The sequence below is a fragment of the Accipiter gentilis genome, chromosome 10 (assembly GCF_929443795.1).
Source record: "Accipiter gentilis chromosome 10, bAccGen1.1, whole genome shotgun sequence".
Classification (NCBI taxonomy): domain Eukaryota; kingdom Metazoa; phylum Chordata; class Aves; order Accipitriformes; family Accipitridae; genus Astur; species Astur gentilis.
The window spans coordinates 37415927-37439838 of NC_064889.1; the positions used below are offsets into that span (position 1 = coordinate 37415927).

At 36.2% G+C, this 23912-nt stretch overlaps 1 protein-coding gene across 2 annotated transcripts in view; it reads right to left on the reverse strand.

Moving 5' to 3' along the window:
• PRKCA (protein kinase C alpha) overlaps positions 1-23912 on the reverse strand; it is a 161371-nt gene that overhangs the window by 95659 nt on the left and 41800 nt on the right. For both annotated transcript variants that reach the window (XM_049811642.1, XM_049811641.1), the window contains exon 3: positions 5607-5689. In XM_049811642.1, the coding sequence (XP_049667599.1) occupies positions 5607-5689 (83 nt within the window). The remainder of the gene's footprint in view (positions 1-5606; positions 5690-23912) is intronic.

Below are 23912 nucleotides of genomic sequence, written 5' to 3' on the forward strand. Positions count from 1 at the left end.
TTTCAATATCAAGAGGCTTATCGACTTTAAAATCTTTTCCATAATGTCACCTTCAACACCCATGAGGTCAGTTATCCTGCCAAATGGGATGAGATGGCTTTCCTGTTTCATTTTGCATAAACCCACATCTGTATCTTATCAATTCATTCTCTTTGCGGTGCTTAAATACTAAGAGCTCACTGCAATTCTGAGAAACAAAGTCAGATTTAATCTCCCTTGACTGTATAGTCACTTGCTCTCATTGAGATTTTTTTTTTTTCACTTTTTAATTTCTTTTTATTTATTTTGCTCATAAACCTCCTTTGGATCCTATATTATTATAAGCTGAAAGGAAAATAGTGCTGATCCAGAGACAGTGATGTTTGAGTTCTTGTGCACTCTATATTAATTTTTATTAATTTTTTTCAGTACGAGTTTATAGAGTCAAACACTACTTTAAATTACTGGTGATTTCTTTTTTTTTTTTTTTAATTCTATGTGGCATGAAATTGGGAACATTTTAATAAATCACATGCAGTTTGAAAACACTTTCTGGTCACTATGTTCTGTTAACAAAGGGTAGAAAGATTTATCTCTCAATTTTAAAGTATCCTTTTTGAAAGAAACTTGACTAGTGATTCCTTAATATTAAACACATTTTAACAAAGCTAGTTACAGCAGCAGTCAATTTTTGAGGTTGCTCTTACGTTTTTACAGTAATTTACTCAAGTTATAAAGCATTTCATCAATGACTTAAAATAGTTTTTATGAACACCAAGCAATCTTCCAAAACCAAGTATCTGAATTGGAGATGATGCTTCATGTAACTTTAAAGTATAATAGCAGCAGGGGCTGTTAAATTGTACTCAATAACATCACCATAAAAGAGTTGGCCATGAAGAGAAGATGAATAATTTCTATTCAAAACTACAGAGAGCCATTAGACAGCAGCAAAATAACTTCCTGAGCTGGTATTTTGCTAAGACACCAGAGCTCACACCCTGCCAAGTATTAAGGAAACATAAAATTTTTTGATTGTGTGAATCCTTATTTCATTTGACACATGATATTATTCCCCAGACACCATAATTTGAGTACTAGTCAAGGACGACCACTTTATTCCCAAGTATTATTTTCCTTTTGGCACAAACACAGACCTTTCAACCACACATTTCAGCTAGTCTGAGTCACGCAAAAAGAGACTGATTTTAAGGTTTTGTTTCTTTTACACTCACCTTTATTAAGGCATTTAATTTGAAAGTAATAACAAGAATTTATTCCGTCTTTTACAGCAATAGAATAGTGTAGCAAATAAAAGTGTTACACGAAGAGAATATTTGCACACCACTATTTTTAGCATGATACAGAGCACAGGACTTTTACACAGCTGAGTAGTCAGTTTATTAAATACTTGGCATATAAGAAAGGCTAGGAAATAAGAAAAGGTCTGTGGATAGCACAGTCTGAAATCCCCTTTGTTTCTTGAATGACTGTATATAAATATCCAGTAATTGAAAAATAACCTTCGTTGCAACTGTTAAATATATTTAGAGAAATTACTCAAACTGTCAGTGGAGCTCCCACTTTCTGCAGGGGATTGCTGTAGCCAAAAAGATGTTCCAAAGAGTTTTGAAAATAACTACATGATAGAAATCTCTCTGTACACCATGTATTTTTAAAGTAGTTCAATGCTTTCTTTCAAAAGAGCGTTATTTTGAAGATAGATTTCAACTTCGCAGTTCAGCCACGTGTATACCTTTAGCTTTCATAGAATACAGAATGAAGTTTCTAAAAATTACGGGTTTTCTCCCCTTTGGAGCCTTCCTAGGCGAGTATTAAACCCCACTGCTCAGAAACTCTCTGTATCCCTGGAGGGCATGTAGCGTGAATGCCATACTATCTCGCCTCAAGACAAATCTATAAATAAGTCCTCGCCATAATGTCCTAGATACCTCAGGCCTCAGCAGGGACGTTTGTGAACACTTACCTGCAAGAGCTGCCTGCAAGAAATGCCTCCCTTGGCTGTTAAAGGCACTTTTGCTTCTGAGTGGGAAATGTTTTGTATATTTAAATGTTTTGCATTCCAACCTTGACTGTCATCCCTTGCAGGGCACCTATCTGACTGTTTGACTTCAGATTCTCCTTATTAAATAAAACAAATTTAACTGATAATTATTCTAATGATGTATTTGTAAGGATTTCCTCATGCTAAAAGTACAGTGCATGATAATTTATAATTATAATAATAATTATAATAAATGTTATTATAATTCATAATTATTGCTCTGGAAAAATTCATTTTATTAATGACAATATTACTCTTAAAATTAATGGAAAGGTTATATTATGCAAAGAAACTGGAGAATTTGAGTATGCAAATTAATTGTGCACCTGCATGAAATAATTTAGAAAAAGGATTTTTTAATATTTAAAAATCTGCTAAATATTGTGATAAGCTCTATAGCACGCTACATTTCAGAATGAAGCTTGTGCTAACTCGGATAGGAATAAGTTACTGAATTGTAAAACGGTAGACGTTATAGTCAAACATTTCAGTAAAACATTCTACAATCTTCTTTGTGTAATAGGACCCACTAATGTAGCACAATTTTAATAAAACATTTATTTTTTGTTTGCTTTTAATCTTCAAAGTGTTTTTGAGATGTCGCTTCTGTGTAAATATTGAAAATGATCATTTGGTAATCCAAATACTAAAATAAGACATTAGGCTGATTTATTTAATCACCAGGGCCAAAAAAATAAATCACGAAATGCAGTCAGCAATATTAAAGACTATTAACAACCTGCCACATAACAGATTCTACAACCATGAAGAGGTTCTCGATAAGATTAAATGGTCTCACACGCAAATGTGTATTCTCACTTATGAACATTAGGAGAAAAACCCTGAAGAACCCATGTTTCAAAAACAATAATGAAGAACACTTTCAAGTGAAACCATTCATTATAGATATAGAAGGCCTACTCATGAGTGTCACCACTAAACTTGCCAATCAACAATAACTTTCATTAATCTCTTACATCACAAGCAAGCGTATTTTAAACCTAGATTTAGTTGCTTTATTCTACTTGTGTTCTAGGACCAACCAAAGCAAATCAGCAACGTATTGCTTGTAGGTATGAACCATATTTAAAGAATAAGTAATTAAACAGATATTCTTTAATTGTTCAGACTGTTGCTGAAATTCTGGCTCCTTTGATGCTCAGCACGTACTTTGCCACAGCCATCTGCGAAGCTGCATTTCACCCAGCCTGACTGCTGCTAAAACAGCTACAGACATACTCATCAGGACGAATCTGGCACCGTCACCTGCTTTGGTTCCTAGCCGGTAATGGTGACCTTTACTCAGTTTGGTAATAACAGTCGCTCACCTGACATACAAATTTTGCCTAATAAACTGGAGGTAAGAGTTTCTAGGAAAGCAGGTCCCGTAGCAGAGAGTGCAGTGCCATGGCAGTGCTGGCACTGCCCACGTACACAACAGAGAGAGTGTGGGCAGAATTACAGAATTCAGAGAATCACCTGAACGCCACCCAGTGGGATGCAAATGGGTTGACTATACCTGAAGTCACCCAGACCACCAGAAAAAATAGTGGCTATGGCTACTTTCTTTTAGAAACAGGAGGTGGGGAGAGAGTAGGTGTTTCCACCTGCATGATAGTTTAGTGATGAGAACGCTCCCCTGGACTGGGGGAGACCGGGATTTCAGCCTTTCTGTAGCTCAAGGCACTTCAAATCTACAGCTTCCAAATTCCAAAAGACTGATTTAACTGTTATACTATATAGACAGAGCCAATCTCCACACTTCACTTCAAAGCTTAAAGAATTCAAGAACTTTCAGAAAAGGAAGAGTAGGAAGAATAATTTTGGTTTCTTGTTCCTGCCTTCATGATTGATTTAATAGTAGAACAGCTGATGAAAGATGAAGAAAATTTGAGATGGGGAGCTAAGCACAAAAAAGTGAAAAGGAAAAAAAAGTTGGCTGGAGATACAGATACAAATGAAATAATGGAGCATTTCATGAGTTACCAGAACTGAATATGGAAAAAGATGGAAAGGTGAAAAGAAAGGCTTCAGTTACAATTATACTTTTAATATAATTCAGTTGATTTTAGCAAGGTTATTTCAAGTCCTGTGAAGGTTCTTCCATTGTAAGCAGTTGCCATAGTAGTAGTAACTGAAGCTAGGTGATCTCTGGGCAAAGGTACTGTTCAGGGGCACGCTCATGAGTGGGTAACCTCTCTGTAAGTGTCGAGGGGGCAGGGGGAAAGTTAGGAAGAGAAGAGACGGATGTTGAGGAGAGCAGTGTTTCGGCCACCAACTTCAGCGTGCTGCCACCAGACTGTCAGATCTCACCCCCACCCAATTCTCTCTGCAACCAGTGGAGAAAGACCAACCACAGGTATCACTGAGGTCACCTAAGACCTGGTTTGCTCTCTGGAAGTGACTATATCAGCTAAACAGGAGAAACTGAATGGGATAACTACACTCCTAACTTAAACAGTTTTCTTATGTACCTAAATTTAGATTTTGTGCAATGTTTAAAATTAAACTATTTTAAAAATTCTTCTCAGTTCTTTGACATTTCCCTGTATCTAGATTCTTAAAAAGAGACAACTTTTTAACATCTCAAATTTTCCAAACCCCCTTGTGTCTTCTGCCCATATATTGTTCATTGATCTCATGGCTAGAATATTAAAACAATGCATGAGAAGCTCATTAAAACCTAGCAAGAAAAGTCTTCTGGTGCATTTCATCAGAGGAGATAATAGCCTACAATCTAGAGCATGAATATGTTATAAGAAACAAAACAGAGCCGTTCAGACAATGAACACTTGGAATGTATTGTTCCCATAAGCAGATGTTAAATTACTTCACTGTAAAGTAGAATTTGTAAAACCCAAAGAAATGTTATTTTTATGTGAACAAACAAGATTAGTTTATTATTTCAGCAGTGTAACACAGAATTCTTGTGCATGCGTCTCACCATGTAAGCAGATGTGTTGAAAGTAAAATCTGGTTCTTGACCAAAAATGCTACGTGTATATAGAAGTATTGACAGAGCAAGACAGAATGTGCGTATCCTGACGGGTATACTAGCTCAAGCATGATTATAATTGTTTCAAAAACCTATCTCAGATAAGCCAGCTGGCTCAAGATTAAACTGTCATCTAACTGAAGCTATAGATCCTTGGTGTGCAGAGAGGACAAGGACCAGAGTCAACTCTGAAAGATATACCTTGAGATAAGATGGATACAAAGAAAACTCAGAAAAAGCCTCAGCCTTTCCTGGGAATTGTTAATATCAAATACATCCAACATAAAGCAAACAAAAATAAAATGCTGACTTAATGCTTGGGTAAGCACCTCTGGGTTGTCTCATTCTGGGGACATTGTTCTTGGTCACACGTTCATTGTTACTTTTCTTACCAAAAATAGATCTTACAGTCCATAAATATTAACTTCAAAACTGCTAAAAGCCACTCAGACTAGAATTATCTATCATAAACAGCCTGTTGACATTGTTCGTAATTCATTCTCACAGTTAGGTATAACAACATAAAACGATGTGTAAAAGCAGCATATTAAATGTCAATGTACTTACATCAGTGTCAGGTCCCTTGTCAGCCCCAGGACAAGAGAAGGTAACAAACTCATGGCATCTCTTATGAACCACAAAACAGCAAACTAGTAAGAAAAGGGAAACCAACAGTTAGAATGGCATAAGGGTTGGTTTTGGTTTTTTTTCCTGTTGTAACAAATACAATCACAAAGGAAATAAGACTTATAGTCAAATATTTCACCTGTAAGTCAATGAAAGAAAGCAGAGCCTAACGTTAAATAAAGACACACAAGGCAGACATCAAGTAAACAATATAATTAAAGAGAGGATAAGCATGCACATTTAAAAATCAAAAGACTCCACACAATGATAAATTCTTAATGTCTAAGACAGCCCATAGCATTAAAATATAGTGTGGGATGAACAATTCTATGAAGCCACATTTCCTGAATCTAAATCCGTATCTGTAACAGGAACTGTCAATGTGTGTTCAGGCGAGAGCAGGAGGCATAAATGAGGAGCGTCAAGCTGGAGTGAAACCCATCCTTGGGTATGGGATTTGTTCACCTGCATGCCTTGGTGAAGATGTTGACGGAGATCCAAAGTCTTTACTAGTTAATTACTTGTGTGAGATACCAAAGCTCTGAGTGAGGACTACTGTACAGAACAAAGTGTTCTCATACCACAGAACGGCAGGAGATAATGTGAAAAGAAAATTAGCTCCAGATTACAATATGACTCCCATTTAAAATTTATGAATGATCTGAAAGGACTTTTTCTTTCTGAGATAAGGAAAGCTTATTTTGATTATGTCATGTGACTGAGGCTATAGGTTGTCATGCAGCGTAGGTCATACGTGGCCCCACAAGCCACATAAAAAGAACAATTTGCTTGAGTGTGCTTACTTCCAAGAAGGAGGTGTTTTAGCTTTTCACCCTCACTACAGGTTCTTTCTTAATATTAAGCTTAGTTCAGATATTTCAAAATTGGTCCACATTTCCACAAAAGAGAACAATCTAGATTTGAGATTGTGAAAATCTTGAAATAAACACCATACCATCAAGCAATGAGCCAGGAGATTGAAATGAAATGATTCAAAAGTAATTCACAATTTCTTTGCAGATAATACATTCCCCGAACACTTTAAATTTTGCATTTCCAATACATAAAAATCCACTATTTCAAAGGATGCTTCTAAAGAATAAAATAGATTTCAATTGATTGACAATTGCAAACACTGAATTTCCTCAACTTCAGTGAAAACGAAATTAAATTATCTCAATTTTTCTAAATATCTCATTTAATAAGGCATCTTTAACAGTTCTCTTTCCCATTTAAAATGCATATGAATTTCTTTCACCTAGTGAAGAGTGCTGAGAAAGATGTTATCAACTGCACCTTCATGTCATCGCAGCATCCAATGATGATTCCACCATAATGCCAGGCTGGCCTCACTTACATCCTTAAGTCAGCCGTCTGGCTTTAAAGAAGTCTAAACACCCTTATATCTTTCTCCAGCTATTTTTCATCATCATCCCATGCAGCAATTGTTTCCAACTGTTCTATCTCTGAAATGGCATATGTTTATTCTTTGGGCAAATGGAATAAAATGGGCTTTGCTCCACTGATTCCAGATAAGCTCTGCTGATGTCACATGAGCCAGAGTTCTGGCTCAATGTATACTGCCCGCTTGGTTGTCTAGCTTGTTAATCAATCTAAATCCCAATGAATCCTACAATTATCATTTCGATGGTTTGTTTCTACCAACTGGAAGACCACTAAGTGGCAATTCCTATTAATATTACTTGCAGATGAAAGATGTTTTGCTTCAAAATTGTATTTTTGATTTCAAACCTTCCACTCTTGAAGACAATAGCCTGATTTATGTTTGCAGGAGTAAATCACATGGAAAAAAATAATCTCATTGCATCCTTTAGAAAACAAAAAAGTTAAATAATTAGTTTTGTACGCAGTGATCATATAGTTGCAAAATACAACATAATTATGCAAAAGATCTGAGAAATATCTCTGGAAAAGTTGTAGAACTGAGCTGCTTTACTGATGCCTGCCTTTCAAATTAGGATCTTAAGACTGGCTACTCCAACTCTGCCTTTATTCAGCAAGTGTACGTTACAAAAATTCTGCATTTTTGGGCAATATTTATGAAATACTGTAGTCACATCCTATCTCTGAGTTGACAGTGTCTCAGAGCATGTTAGAGAACTCATTCAACTAGAGACAATGTCGACCTTGTTTTTAATATGATATATCGTAAGTGTCAAGATTATATATGCAGGAAAAACAGTGCCACTCTTTGCTACAGTCTCGTTCTATTGTTAATGAACTTTAGCTACTAACTTCTGTGAAAACAATGCTAATCACACCACAATGGAAACTCCAATTCAGCTGCCAAACTAAGTAAACCAGACAGCATTTGTCCTTTTGGACTTTAAGCTACACTTCAAAAAAAGTCTCTTATTAGGGCTTCAATTATCAATGTTGACTACCCAACTTTTTAAAACCTTTCTGTTCAGTCTACTAATAGACTGACTGTTGTGTGCACCTCAACACGGACGGTCTCAATTCTTTTTCCTTTATTCCCCTTTTGTATTTGTAAGGGGTTACCTTGCTTCCTTAAGGAAGAACTTGCTTCCTTAGTAAGCAATTCAAAAGCATCAGACCTGTCTCACCTTTTCAGAATACTCAAATGAGAACGAAATAGTTTGACATAGAAATAAATAATGGAATAGGCAACTCTCACAGAATCATAAATCTAAGGGCAAAATGATAAGGGTGAACTAAAATCCCTTGTTAGCAGCCACCATTTCCATACATAAAATTTAACATCCAAATTTTCATTTTGAAATCCAGCTATTAGAGTGTATTTTAGCATAAGTTTTTAAAGTCTTAATTTCACAAAACAGTACAGAGCTAGAGAACTCATGTAAAAATTTACTTAGTTCAGATAAGTGCAAGCAAAATGTTATCTGCTTAAAATAACGCGCCCTTTTTTTAGAAATAGAGATGAAAAATAACCTCTCACTTGTTACTTGTTTTGAAAAGATGTTAATAGCTTCACATCACTTATTGCAGCTGTTAAGAAGTCACATTATGTTCACCACCTTCTTATAATTAAAGTTATATTACATTACTTTGCAGAGACTGCCAGGAAATTTGTTGCTTTACATTTTAAAAAGAGTATAAGTAGAAGCGAGTTGGCACACATTATGCATAGTAGCTCGAGAGCAAGTGGTATCTCAAGGCTGACAGTTAAAATTAAAAAGAAAATTATTGAGATATTTTCATGTTTTGACAGCGTGATTTTGATCTGTGATATATATATAATATGGTTGTGAGCTTCCATCCTTTCCAGCTCTGGACTTGCTGGAGACAAATACTCTCTCAGCAGTCCAGGAAGGGGCTGCGGGAAGCGCGCGGGGAGGAAGGGAGAGAACAAAATCGGCCTTGTGTTGCAAAACCAGACTAACTGCTAGTTCTCCACTGGCAGGCTGCATCTACCAGGCTGATCCCTCGCCCTCCATCCTCCCAGCAATGCCACGGAGGGCAGGATATGCTAAATGGGTACCATGAAAACAAGGAAGAAAGTGGTAAAGGAGCACTCAATGCATTCTCAAAGCAAAGAAGCAGAAGACGCACTACGTGATTTGTGGGATTTATGATACGTAATGGAGGGCAATTCATTCTATCCAACACTCTTCTGTCGGTGCGCAACGCTGAGAAAAACACGTTGTTATTAATAATATATACATTGTCATCAGTCAGAGTTACAAGGCACTGCTGTGAATTTCAAACTGTTTTCTAAATTATGTGATGTGCGAAGGTTATCGTGATAGATTGTCGGGTGAGAGTTATATGCTAAAAAAATACCGTTACTAGTAGCTTTCATATATGACACAGACTGATGAGACAGAAATGAAATATTACAATAATAAATAACAGAAGCAATCTTCTCTATTAGATGATCTATAAGGGAGAAAAGCCATTGCTGAGCCCCAGTCACCCGCACATTATTTAGCCATACGTCTGGAGAGCTCTACAACCACAAGCATTCCAAAGAACTAGGGGCAAAAGCATCAAGAAAAAAGTAATATACTTTACATTTTGGAGTTACTAGAAAAAGTCCAACAGATATTAAAAAAAATAAAAAATATCACTTTTATGGTCCCACTTTTGGAAGAAAAACAACAGGTTAGATGAGCCTTTCCAATAGACTTGAATATCTCTACTGCACCACAGTATTTTTTTATTCAGTAAAACAAATTAAGCTGCAAATCTAAAGGGCAGAGAGAATACATTTCTAAGAGAGTCTAACTGAACTGCCAGTTATTGTCTATAGAGAAATCAGTGAGGTTTTTTCAAGTCATCTTTGACTCATTTTTGTAATGGTCAAGACTATTCTCTCAACTCAAATGACAAATTTATAAAATCTTAACCACTGTAAAAATCGTGTATTGTCTTCCCATCTAAACAAACTTTAAAGCTGTGGCTCTGCTGTTATAATAAGTTGCCCAACATCAACAGGTATACATATTCTTGCCTACATAATTTGTTTTTAGGTTTCAAGTATCGATTCTTCCGAAGGAAGTGGTAGAAGAGGTCTGATTGGCAGCAACAGGGAAATAGCTCTGTGTACGCTCAATATCTGTTACTGGGTTTCTGCTTTGGGGTTTTGAATGAGAATTGATTCTGAATTGGACTAAAAGGAGTTACAATAGAAGTATAATAAGCACAAAAACACTCTCTGTATTACTCTCAGAGTATACTAGAGAACTTTAAGGGCCTCCACAATAGCTTGGAGCACTGCATAATTCTTATGTTGCTGTTTCACATGCTTTGCATTTTCAGTGAGGCCACAGAATTTCCCCAAGGGGCCCATATTACCGGCTGACTTGTGTTTTCTGCACGACACCAAGCAATGAATGAATTTGTCACATGGCATGCATTAGTTCATTCTAAGATTAAATATAGCAATTACATTAAACGGAAATAGGGTACTACTTCAAAATAGACAAATCATTTAAATACCAACTACATTTGTTATTTAAATAAGCTGTACTGTTTAAATAAATTTACTAGGAATAGATTAAACTCAGGAACAGGGAATATTTCCAGAGCAAGAAGAGTAACAATTAAGAAATAGGATTTAGCAATACTTGTCTTTCTCCTTTTCAGAATATATTATGATTGTAAAAAAAATGAAAATCCCCTTTACATTAAATATAAACAAGGCTATGGATTATAAAACAAACACAAGTCAGAAGAAGTGCTACCTTTGAATGTTATTAGCATACTGAATCCACAAGGAATTTTTAAAAATTACATTACCCTAACTTTTTCAACATATAAATTATAACACATCAGCTAGTTTTTCTGCCAGTGTTTCACCCCATCTAGGAAAGAGTGCTATCTCAAGAGAGTACCCAGGCTAACACTTACAACCGCTATATGCAATCTTTCCACTTGGCATTTACAACACTTTTCTCACTAAAACAGCCTACAGCCCGGCGAGATACAGTCTGTTCCAGGATAACATAGTTAATAAGAAAAACAACTGTCTCTCCCCATCACCTTAACCTGTTACTAAGCTTCTTAAAGCCTTTTGTAACACCACGAGGTCACACAGCACCTTTACAGCACTAATCTGCATAGTGCTACACATCGCTTGCTTCATGGATTATCCTTATTTTTGTTGCAGTTTCTGTAAAACTCAAACTACCTTCTCAAAGCAGCATCCAAAACCTACCCTGAAGCCAAAGTATAGAGACTACCTAAAATCAATATTGATAAATTAGGGCTGATTCCTACTTCAAAGCTCCAAGTCTACCAGTCAATAATTGATTTGCATATCCTCAGGTTCATAAATCTGACCTTGCTGCAGAGATTTTGTTTTTCAATTCTGTAAAGTTCAGTTAGGCTAAATAAGTTGCAGGGAGGACAGAAATAAGACCTCCACTACATATTTTTAAAAATTGAAGAGAAAGCAATGGTTAATGGCAACAGTATCTTATTTGTGTGAAAGGATTATACAGATCGCCTGGACAGTCTTAACTACTCAGGTCATTAACTCCTTTACACTAAGTATAAAACAGATGGATGTTGCTGGTAAGCTGGCTTTGCAAGATCTACAACAGTGTGCAAATACACCGTATGCCTGGTAGAGAATGCATATACATACAAGTTTGGCAGACCTGGTACTACTGCGGGGTAAAAATCATAAATATATACCTGCAGCTATATACGTAACACATTCTTAAAACAGTTTGGATTTGGTAAAATACCTCACATAATATATTCTGATTTGTCTGAATACTATATTCAGACACATACTCTACCAGATTTGTTATTTCTGCCTTCCATTGCAGGGAAAAGAAGATACATGATATTGTTTTTTCCCCTAAAACTGTAGTGCAAAGTTTGCAAAACTGAGGAAGCGTTTCAAAATATTGAAGTATTTAATGTAATATGAAGTATTCAACACTGTTTTAATCTACTTGTTAATTATGTACTTTTAAAAGAAGACAGAGATCACCATTTCTCTGTAAAGTCCTCGCTAAAATTCCACAAAGCTATCAATGTCTCTCTTTTGAGGTGTCCCATTTTATAAATGAATAATAACCCAGAAGTCACCTATTGAAAATGGTGCTGGAATAGCTATTTCAAGAACTTGTAACAGCAAAAAAAGATGACCCACAATCACAGACTTCTTATATCGCTTCTGTAGTTTGAATTCACTTTAGTTTAAAAATATGCTGATCTTAACATGTTGTATGCCAGCAACAAAGACACTCTGGGTGTCTGCTATAATCTGCTTTGTAGCTGTGTACAAGCACATCAGCAAGGAACAGCACAGCTCTTTCAATTAAAAAACTAACACAATAGGAAAGCCCACAAATGTTTCTTGTGAACACTAAACATTAGTTCTTCAAATTTTTCAACTAATTCAGCAGTGACCCTAATCGCAGCAATGGGATGCCTTGAATAAAGCAGCTGCCTTCAGTTTGATGTATTACCCATGCAAAAATAAAGGGCCAAGAAAGCGAGCAGTACAAAGCAGCACAGGCTGTACGTATTTTAAGACTGTATGAAACGACAGGATACAAGATGAAACTGATCTCCAAAATGCAGCTGTTGGATTTTATTTTGTAATACAGCTGGAATCCTCTACGCCAACAGAAAGCAAAGAACTATTGGAAAATCATGGTAACTGCCTCTACCAATGCTACAAGACAGTCTTGCTGAATCCCAGTCCCATCATCTAGCATGAAGAAAGAATGAGGTCCTCAATGAGTAAAGCTTCTCTAAAACTAAGAGCAATCACAATGGCTTTGCTCTTACAAGCCCAGCCACCATCACACACCACATTCTTCCAGTTCTGCCCCTGTCCACCGAGTCCAGGAACAACTTGACGGAACCCTGGCTCTGGAAGCTGCCGTGGGCAGAGCTGCTCCTCGCTGCCAGCCAAGCAGAAAACTTTATTGTTCAGTCATGAGATGCCTAATGCACTGAAGACAAACGTCTGAAAGACTTATGCAATTTCTTAATCTTTCATCTCACGTTAAATCACCCACACGGTCAATTTAACAAAGCCTGCGCCATGCTTCCCAGTAATGTCTGAATCCGTTCACAGCTCGAAGCACGGAACACTGATGAAATACAGCAAGCATGCTAGCACAGCTGTAAGGTTTTACCATGAGGTTCTAAAAAATATTTTAGAACATTTTAGTACTAATGTTATAGCTTGTTTTTCTCAGCACTTTACTTCATAATTTAATGATATCAAGCTACTGGTGGCTGTAAACCAAAACATTTCCTCCTTCGAGTATGATTTGTATGGACACAAATATAACAATCAAAATGCCAAATCTGAATGCCAAAAGCTGAATATTAAGTAATTTAGTATATTTTGAATTTAAGTCTAGGCTTTCAGTTGTGTTTGAAAAACCTTATAACATACTAACAAAATTAATGAACCTTACATGCCAGTAAACACAATCAACACACTAATTCCATTATTGCCAAAAGACAGTATTTCATTTTCTTCAGGATGGGAAGAAGTGAGGCCAGACTGACATTGTATAAGCTATTTGAAATATGAACAGAGCCATATCCCAAGGAGTAAACTACAGGAAATAGACTTCCTGTGATATCTGTTTGGACACAATCCCAAAATGAGACTTTCTTCACAATTACTAACAAGGATAATCACGTAATTCTACATTTACTTACGTATGCTAAAGTCACTAAAAAGATGATAGAATCCTTTGATGTTAACTTTCACATAATCATGATTCCAGAATACCGCAATGGGGCTTCAGATGTATTAAAGCAAAATACTCATGCTTTGCATATTTATTTATTTTTAAAAGAAAGGAGAACATTTCATTTTAAAGGATGAAAGATCGAATCCCACAAAGCAAATGTTATAACAGCATTTATATGCCATTTGATGTTTATGCCTGCTATCAAATTATATAAATTTAAGTATGAAGAAAATTATGATACCTATCTACAGAAACCCCAGCCCAGACATACTTCCTTCTCTTCAGTCTAATTTCAGTTGCTAGTTTCCTTCAGCATGGGGAAGGTCTAAATCAAAAGGTAATTATAAAACTTCCTAAATCTTGTCATAAAAAACTCACCTTGTATTGCTTAATGACAACGATTATCTAGGAGTTAAACTTGCTATCTAAATGCACTTTAAACTGCAAAAATGAGCTTATTTTTGTTTGCATGATTAATCATTTCTGTACCCTGTTCTGTGGTATGTTCTGTGCTAAAAAGACTGCATTAAAAGTGAAAGATATTAATTCTGTGCCCCAAAGGCACAAAATACCCTTGGAAGGCATTATTTAGTCTCTTGCTGATGCCAGATCAAATCATTTGGATATAATGAAATTGTCAGTATTCATTGTATTACTGTATTTGCAGTGCAATATATAGTATCTTTAGTTAGAAGATATACAGGCATTCCCATTTGGTGCTGGATTGTAATTACTATTAAGATTCAGATCTGGTAATTTATTCTACATTAGCTCTAATTTGGTAGCTTTCTTTTCCTGGACACAAAAGAGGTATTAATACATCAACATTACAGTCCTGTTAATTTATAACCTACATGAAAATAATGGTCCAATCAACTAACAAAAGGAAAGATAATAAAGATACATGAACACCACCAACTGGCACCAACTTCATCAACCTGGGATGGGCAGCATCGGTAGCATGGCTCTCAGTGCTGAGCTGCATACTGTGCTAAGAAATTGCTTAATACAGAATTCTACAGGGTATAGTTATTATAGTTGAAAGACTTCTAGTTGACAGATGGTTACCAGATGACTTCATACATACTTTCACAGTGACCCACTAGAAGAGGCAAAGGGTAGAAGTAGGGGATGGGACGCATGTCAGAAGAAAGCATCACACAACAGCAGCTCATGCTGGTCTATGGTAACGAGCCTCTCACCTCCTCTTCTCTCCAGGTTTTTGGACAACTACAGCTTCACAATCAAAGAACCAGCAGCCGCTTGCCATTCCTGCCCGGAGGCCTCCAGAAGTTCCATTCCAAGAAAACACAGATTATTTTTTTTTTATTTTTTTTTTTTTTAATGGCAATAACTATTCCCTGCCTCTCTCAACCCGTCAAAAGTGCGGCTTGAATAGGAAAAAGCATTTTAAAATAAGAAGGTTCAAATGATATGGCTAAAATTTTCAAAGGATACAGAGGGAAAAGAGAAAGTTCAGCTCATTTGGACATGAGGGATACTAATAAAACCAAATTACAATCACTTTAAACACTTTTCTCGAAGGGTTCAGACTGGGGTTTTTAGTATTACCCACCTGTTTGGTTTCAGGAGTAGTATTATATGAAGAAACTGAAGAGGTTTTGTTAACTTAAGATTTCTTCTGTTGCTGTTTCACTTCACTATTTTTATGTTACCCAACAGGTGCCCAATATTTTTTTGCAAGTCTTATCCAATTATATACATCTTATTAAAGGGTCATCTGCTAGAAACTTCAATATCACTTTCCTACTCTCATCAATCACTGAAAACATAGTTTCATCCCGAAGTAATTGCAAGTTCTCAGGTCAGGAAGAAAAACAACATACACAAAAAAATAAAACTCTGTAACAGACCAATTAAAGTTAGAAATTTATTGCCAATGTAAGACAACACATAAGACAACAAACACACAGAGAAACAAATTACAGAATTAAGAAAATTCACCTTCAACCAATAGGTGGAAGATATTTTTTCCCCAGTATGCTTGAAGGGTACATTACTTACTCATAACAAGCTGATCAATTCCTTAGGTTTTGTAGTTATCAAAATTACATGGTTGAATGAATGACATAAGTTACAGTAATTCATTCCAAATAGCAAAAATAGTATTTATAGGAAATACCTGTGGGCTCAGAGGTAGGTAGTATGTACATAACAAAATATGAAACCATAGAAACATGAAATTTAATTATGAACAAATTACTTACATTTGCAGTAAAACATTTAAAGAAAAAAAAAAAATTTCAAAACAAAGAAGTAGTTGGGATGGGAGATTTGCAGCAAGAAAACCAGTATGGCACCAGTCAGTGGAATCTGTCATCATATAGTCGGTGCAACTTTTAATGTTGAAGGTACATTTTGAACACGAATTCGGGAAAACTGAACTTATTGTACCCATCAGTCTACCAATTCAGCTCTAGGCTTTCATGTAAAGCCCTTCCTAGTTTACACATCTTGGTTCCCAGTGCTTTGCCAGTTCAAACGTTTGCACTCTCAGGGAAACACTACATCAGCATGCAGAGCTGACATAGTGATGATTTCTTAAGTCATGGTTAAGTGACCACTTTAATTTGACATATGGCACATTGCTGTCAAAAACAGGGGCCCTGTCTGCTTGCTTCTATGTATTAACATTTATGCAGTCAATTTTTTTTGGCAAGATTAGGTTTTAGCTGGACCAGTTCCCCAAGCTAGCTCAATACACGGAACATGAAAGTTCATGTAGCACAAAAATAGAACTATGAGACCACCATAGTAGCCTAGATTTATGCTAGATTTATACTAGATAAAGCAACGATGCAAAAACAACCTATATAAATGTTAAAACTCAAACCAGCTTGCATGACTAAGTCAAAGAACTGAGATTTCTTCAGTTTGTCTAGCTGGTTGACAAAGATTTCAAAACATTTTTCAAGTATAGACAACATTCCTAGAACTTGATCTTTATCTCAAAATGCTCCCCAAAATTTAGCCTACATTTGAGTTCTTAGTTCATGGAAAGAATAATGGCTATTCTTGTTATTAAGTCATATAGAACCTTGACTATGAAAACAGTATACAAGCATTTTCCACTGTACGGTCATGACATATTTGTGCAGTTTTTCCTGGCTCACTGAAGCAGCAATATAAACAATATTTCTTAGTTTATGTCAGATAGAATGAGTAGTATTCTCATGATATGGAAAGGTAAACACTATTTCCTATCCCATGTATTTACTAAAAGCAATATATTAGCGTAAGTAAAAAATGAGGCATGAATGTCAGTGATATGTTAGCTGACATTCATCTGAGAAAATTGCTTAGAACAGGCCAAGAATTTTCAAGCAGCAATAAGGGACTGGAATTCAGCAAGCCATGACTCAACCACCTCCCTCCTCCCCCTGCCCCCCCCCCCAAAAAAAACCCCACCCCCAAAAAAACAGAAGAAGAGATTGCAACTCATTCCTACTCACCATGGAACATGCTTAAAGGGTCTACAGTCCAAAAGTGAAGCAAAACAATTTCTGTCATTACTGTCTTTTCAGACTATTTTTATTCAAGGTTTTACTGTATGACATATTACCACTTTAGAAGAGATCATATAAGCAACTGAAAAAAATTAAAGCATTCTGTAATTGCACATCAAATCTATAACTTGGTAAGGAAAACAACAACCAAAATCTGAGCTTTTAGTTGACACTTTTAAAAAGCACAGATTACTAATAGGTAAAATAAGAAATCTCTCTATTTTTATGTGTGTTAAAAAAACAAAAAAAACAACTTTATGAATATTTCTTGAAAAGAAACCAGTGAAACCACTTTCTTTTGAACTTTAAAGTTTTTCTGACATAAATAACTATTCTCCCCTCACTAACTTAAGTGCCCCCCTTCTTATACACAGTGCAACAAAGCAATTCAACCTTTTGAGAATATGCATTTAACGTCGTTAGAACCTAGTCTTGTACAAAGCCTCCACAATGCACTTGGGGATACCTGGGGTGCCATATTATTCCAAAACTAATAAAAGTACTCGTGAATCTATCCATTCTAAAAGGTAAAGTTATTGCTAGAGTTATAGTATACATCACCCTGCTAGGTATCTGGATAAGTTAAAAAAAGGACCTATTTTATTTTTCCCCAGGAAAAATTAAGTGTAGGTCAGAAATGTGTCATTAGACTCTCCGCATTACTGCAGCTTAACTTCTACCACTTCAGTGAGTCTGGATGGTGGTGGGGGAAGAAACCCAACCAACAAAAACCAGACACTCGGTCTGGCATCCAGCCCCAAAATGACATCTGGGAGCAGTTAGTCACTAGATACATAATGCATGAAACACGGATCTGCATTCTACTGGGCAGCATAGCACAGCAGTTGGTTACGATCAGGTCCCACATTTCCAAACCACACGGCTACAAGAACGAAACTGCACATATTCACACATGCAAGTGCACAGCCATAAATGCAAGAAAATACGTACAATCATGGCAAAGGAACATACACAGACAGTACTGCCGAGTAGCTTCCACGAGAAAAGATATGGATACCACAATTAAGGCACTTCAACGGGACAAGATTTCTTTGCTGTGCTATGAAACCCATACAATGATGATGGGAAACGGTGAAAACTGGGAACAGATGACAAAACCTCAAGGTTTATTGAACAGAGTACATGAACCACAAAGGCTGTGGAAAGTCACCTCACTTAGTTTCCCCAGTGCTACAATCTATGTTCCTGCATCTCTTACTTCCCGAGTCGCGTAATTCAGACATTCAATGTTGCCCGTTGAATGTCTAAGTTCTAATGATTCAAAGTCTGTACTTGGCAATGTTTCTTCTTAGGCCTCAGTTTAGTAACAAAGATTATTCTATTGCTAGTTTGGAGCAACATAAAAAAAGCCACTTTTTTGCTTGCAAGATTTGGATTTAAGTCCTTATATTCAATAGCCTGAATAATGCCCTTTTAAATAATGCAGCTCATTTATTACATTACACCCACACTTCTTAAAAGAGGTTTAATATTTCCGACTGTGAATATTCTGCTATTTCAGCCAAAAATAGTTTTTATTTTCAATCATTTTACACCTTTTAATGCTGCAGACTACAGGGTGCTTAAAGCCTTCACAAATTGAGTAAAATAACGCAGTAAAACCGTATGAAAGCAAGTGACTTATACAAAACTGCGTGTTCTCTCTGTAAACAATGCGAAACTGTTACAGAACTGGATGGAAAATAACAAATTCCAGTAGAATCCAACTGGCAAGTGAACAGATAAATTCTACATGAATTATGTTGAAGTGGTATAATAAAGGTAGAGCTAATTTCAGGCTCCACAGTTTGAAAAAGTGATTCCCACATACAGAATAATATCATACATCAACAAACTACTATATAAGAAATCAAATTTCCATTAATACCTAGCTGCAACATGAATTTTCAGTGTGGCAGGAACTTTGCTTTAAGGCTGTCATGGTTAATTTGCAAATATGTCATTCATAAATTGAGTGCAGAATGTTAAAATGGGACTAAACCGTGTCTTCAGCAAATGGCCATAAAACAGGGAGAGAATGTGAAGAAGTCACAAAACACTGCAGCTAGAGTCTTTCCGTAGAAAGTTTCTTTGGAAAATTAGTTTCTTCACAAGTCTAAGTAAAAACATCCCTCCAAATTGGAGGGCAAACGTACAACAACTGAAGCCTACAGTTTCAGTGCAGCAAGAATTCTCCTATGGCACAGGCTGTCTGTGCTCAGCAGGCAGAAAACAAGCTAAACAACCTCAGTCTGTCAAATTCTCTACTAAAGAAAAGAACATTAGTCTGTAGTTTTAGATCTGCTTCACATGGGGCATAAACCAGCATCACTGCTTAAAGAAATGTTTCTGGTACCTGCCCCACTCCCCAGCTGCTTATTCCTGCCCTGCACCAGACCCTTCTTCTTGCTGGCACTCTTAGCTGAGTGGGCACAAGGGTACTCATTCAAGGATTCTCTCCTTGGCACATTACCGGTGCTAATATGCTGATGCAGAAAAAAAAAAACCCAAACAAGTTACTGCTCAGGAAAGGATTGGTGTGCAATTAGCTAGGCAACTGCATGAACTGCAGCTCCAGGGCAGGACCAGACAACTTCCAACTTGGAGCAGTTTACCTGGGTTGTAGAACAGCACCATAGTCTTCACGAGGAAAGGCTAAGCATCTTTATGACAGAGATGAGACAGGAAAATTCCTGTTTCAGGTTTCGTCCCGTTTCCTCAGCCATCTGCTACTCCTTTAACATATGCTTCTAAAGCCAAAGATTGTGCTTTGAAATAGTAATTGTTAAATTCTAAAAAAAAAAAAAAAAAAATACAGAGGCTGACTGTGTTACATTAGATGTGATTGGTGAGAATTTCTACAACTGAAAAACCAATGGAAGTATTTGTTCTGAAACTCACTGACTGGATAAAACTCATTATAAACAGATTTCTGAAAGTGACTCAGAATTTGGAACAAATTGAAGATGAGTAACAACAAAAAGGAAGAGAAAAAAATGTGTTCTATTAGTTAAAAAATGTGCAGTGCTGACGATGTGCATTGAAGTTGCTGAGGATAGAGCCCCAGTTTCTTTATTTCAATGTCTTTGTATTTGTTTCCTTCTCTCTACTTCCTTACAGTACAACTGCAGAATTAAGAGGGTTTCTTATATTTTCTCCTCAGACATACTTCTGCTAAACAACAGCTAACACCATTACTACTAGTAATAGTAATACCACATATTACTGTAATCAGGAATTCATAGTTAATTTCCCTGCTGCATAATGGAATCTCATTCTCACCACAGAACATTCATATATCTAGAAAACATTTTTTTCTGATTTTTTTTTTTAAATATACTATTTCAATTGCTTTAAGCTTCTGTTAAAAACCCAGAAAAGAATATAAATTTTAAAAGAAAAGTACTGCTACATAGTGTAAACTGATATTTCATGCATTTTTATTTTTTTGTTAGGGAAAACAAAAGATCATATTTATGTCTTAAAAGTAGACAAAGGGGGTTTTTTAGTTTGGATTTTACATCCATTCACAGAGACATTAACAGAATAAGTCTATTAACAAATGCAAGGGGTTTCACAAGTTCAATTTTGGCAATTAGTCATATTTCAGCTTTAAATTACTCTCTTCTCTAAAGAAAAAGATTATGGCTTTTCTTCTTGCTCTATTACCAAACTGGCATTTAAGTCAATCTGCTAAAAGTGTATCTCCTTCAATGGAAGCTCAAAATAACCCATTAAAGGAATATGCAACTCTCTCAGATTTTTTTTTTTTTTTTCTTTTAAATACTTTAATAAGAACATATTACATTACTAAGAAATGCTGGCTGAATCTGTTATTCAGCTCTCCTTAGTTCTACTTTTGCTGTCATGAATAAGAGAAAAAAAATAAGCTATTTTACTGGCAAGATGTTTATAACGACTTCAAGTTCTTATACAGGTTGCAGAAAACCTTCATCCCAACGCACATTCAGAATGTTTAGTACAGTAAGGAAAGCCTTTCCACAGAACATGACACATACTCAACTGTTTATTTCAATGCAGATGAGAAGATAGCTGCTAACTGAAAAATTGTCACTGCATGGACTTAAGAGTTGCCCTCTATACTAAAACGCTGCATCAAAAAGTTACTATTCCCAAAATCCTACCAGAAAAGATGGATTACCATTTAGCTATACTGGTAAACACAGCTGCATCATGAAATTCATTTAGTGATGCAATTAACAGATTTGATAAGTACATGAGATGTTGAACATAAGGAATATGGAAGAATATTGATTAGACTAAGGGTCTGCTGAAATAAGACATCATCTGCTGTGGTTTCGCTCCCTTTGAAAGAGACAGTGAATCACCGAACCCTATAGAGAGGCAGAAAAGGAGGCTGATATCTATTGATTAGTGTCAAGTAAGGTACTGTGAATTCACTTAGAATGGTTACTAAAAGAAAACAATGCTTTTTATGAAAAGGGACAGACCTTCACCTTCAAAAAAATCCTATGTGGATCAAAATACTGGCTCTTTACACTAAATAGCATTTGTAAATTAGTCATTCAATTCAAACCAAACAGAAAAAAAACCCCAAACCATAAGTAAGAGTTTAACTTTGTAACAGTCTATGTTTTACATTCACTAGCTCAATTTTTTGGAGTAAGATGCAAGCAAAACCTGATGAACTTCCATGATACTTGTGTTTTGACAGTAGCTGGCACATGCTGTTCTGATTTACAGTGATGCGTATTTTAGCTTGTTTTTAGAAGCTAAGCTTTTGTACAATATAAATTGGCCTGCCATGCTTTATGTTGGCTTCTTCATTTCGGGATATTACACGTGAGGCTTTGTTAAATGGTTTTAAAAATGGCCTATGGTAAAAGAAGAAAAAAGTGAAACCAACCCCATGCCATCTTTTTAATGTGGAAAATTATTCCTACTTCAGGGTAGTTATTCAATTTGATACAAGAATTATTAAAACCTCAGCATACTCAGAAGGCTTTCAGCCTTTTCAGTGAATGACTCCCCCCTCAGGCATACTTTGTCCATTTAAATTCTACTTCCAGTAATGCTGTACATGTTTATCATTCTGTTAGTGATGAATTTAAAATAAAGTCTGTTTTGCTTTAAGAGGAAAAAGCATTTATGTTCACATGACAGCTTCCTTTGCATAGTGCTTAAATTCATGTTAATACATTCATGTTAACGCCCTCCTGGCTTCCTCCAAATACGAAGTCAGCAGAGCTCTCCTACCTGGTGAGCTAATGGACACCATTGTTAAAACATAAATCTAGGTCTTCACTTTTGCTGAGCGACACATGGCTTGGTTTCTCTCCTGGTTTACAGTTGACTTTTCTTTGTAAATAAAAACATTACCCTTCTTCCTGACTGAAACATTATGATTCATCAAGTTACAGTAGGAGGGGGGATTGTCTTTGGTTTCCTGATTATTACAGATTTATAAATGAACATCAGTGGCATTTATCTCATCTACATGTTTAGACATTACCAGAGATCACATCTGTTTGAGCTCATTGCTTTACAATCAATGGAGGGAAACAGGCACTTCTTTTAAAAGAAGTGCTTTATCACATCCTGATGTAAATTGCCTGCATCATGTGGAAAGGTGCCCCATTAGAAAAGATGGACACTACTCTTTAAAAAAAAAATGCTTTAGGATGAGATTAATCACATCTGAGGAGAGTCCATTTCTCTCCGTAGGCTATAAAGGGATTCAAGACATCTCTCAGTTTAAAACTTACAATGTTGGCATTTAAATGTGAATGGATTAATCTCATCCTATATGTTGGCTAAAGTAAAATAAGGTTTAAATTAATAGGATAATCTGTGTATGCATTGTGCTTAGAGCCAGCTACTGCTGCTTGGCTGAAGCTGATGCATCTGGCTCGTTCGTCTGAGCGCACTGCATCAAACGAGAATTCCCTGTGCCACCGTGACCGAATGAGAACTAATGCATTGCCTCATGCCTTCTGGTTTCCATTAGTAGGACACTTACTGAAGATTTCTTTCCTAGGGATTTCAGGTTAAAAACTGTTTTATCTTTATTCTGGTGTCTAAGTGCTGCCCTCCTTCTACACAGCGAGTGCTTAGGCATTTGATCATGTCAACTTTTATGTCTCCCTCCGTATAGAGAATATGCAGCAGAAAGCTCATTTAGGACCAAGCAGCGTATGTGTAAGGACAGTCAAACCAAAGTCCCCTATAAATAGAGCACATTGACTTTCATCATTTTCAGTTCATTCCTGCACTTTTTGGACCAATTTCTGGACATATTATGCAAGCTGGAAGAATAGATGTAAATTCCCTAGTGGCTATTAGTGTGTCTAGACTCATTCATTGACCTAGAAGACGTCTTAATTGCCTCTTTTCTATCTGATGGGGAAAATATACTCTAACTTTTCCTGGCTGCAACCTTTGTCATTAAGTTTTCTAACTGAAATCACTGAATTTAATGAAAAGCAGTTATACTCTATGTTCTCTGAGATTGAGTTATGTGGAGCACTTATCACAGGCTTAATATGATCCACAGGAAA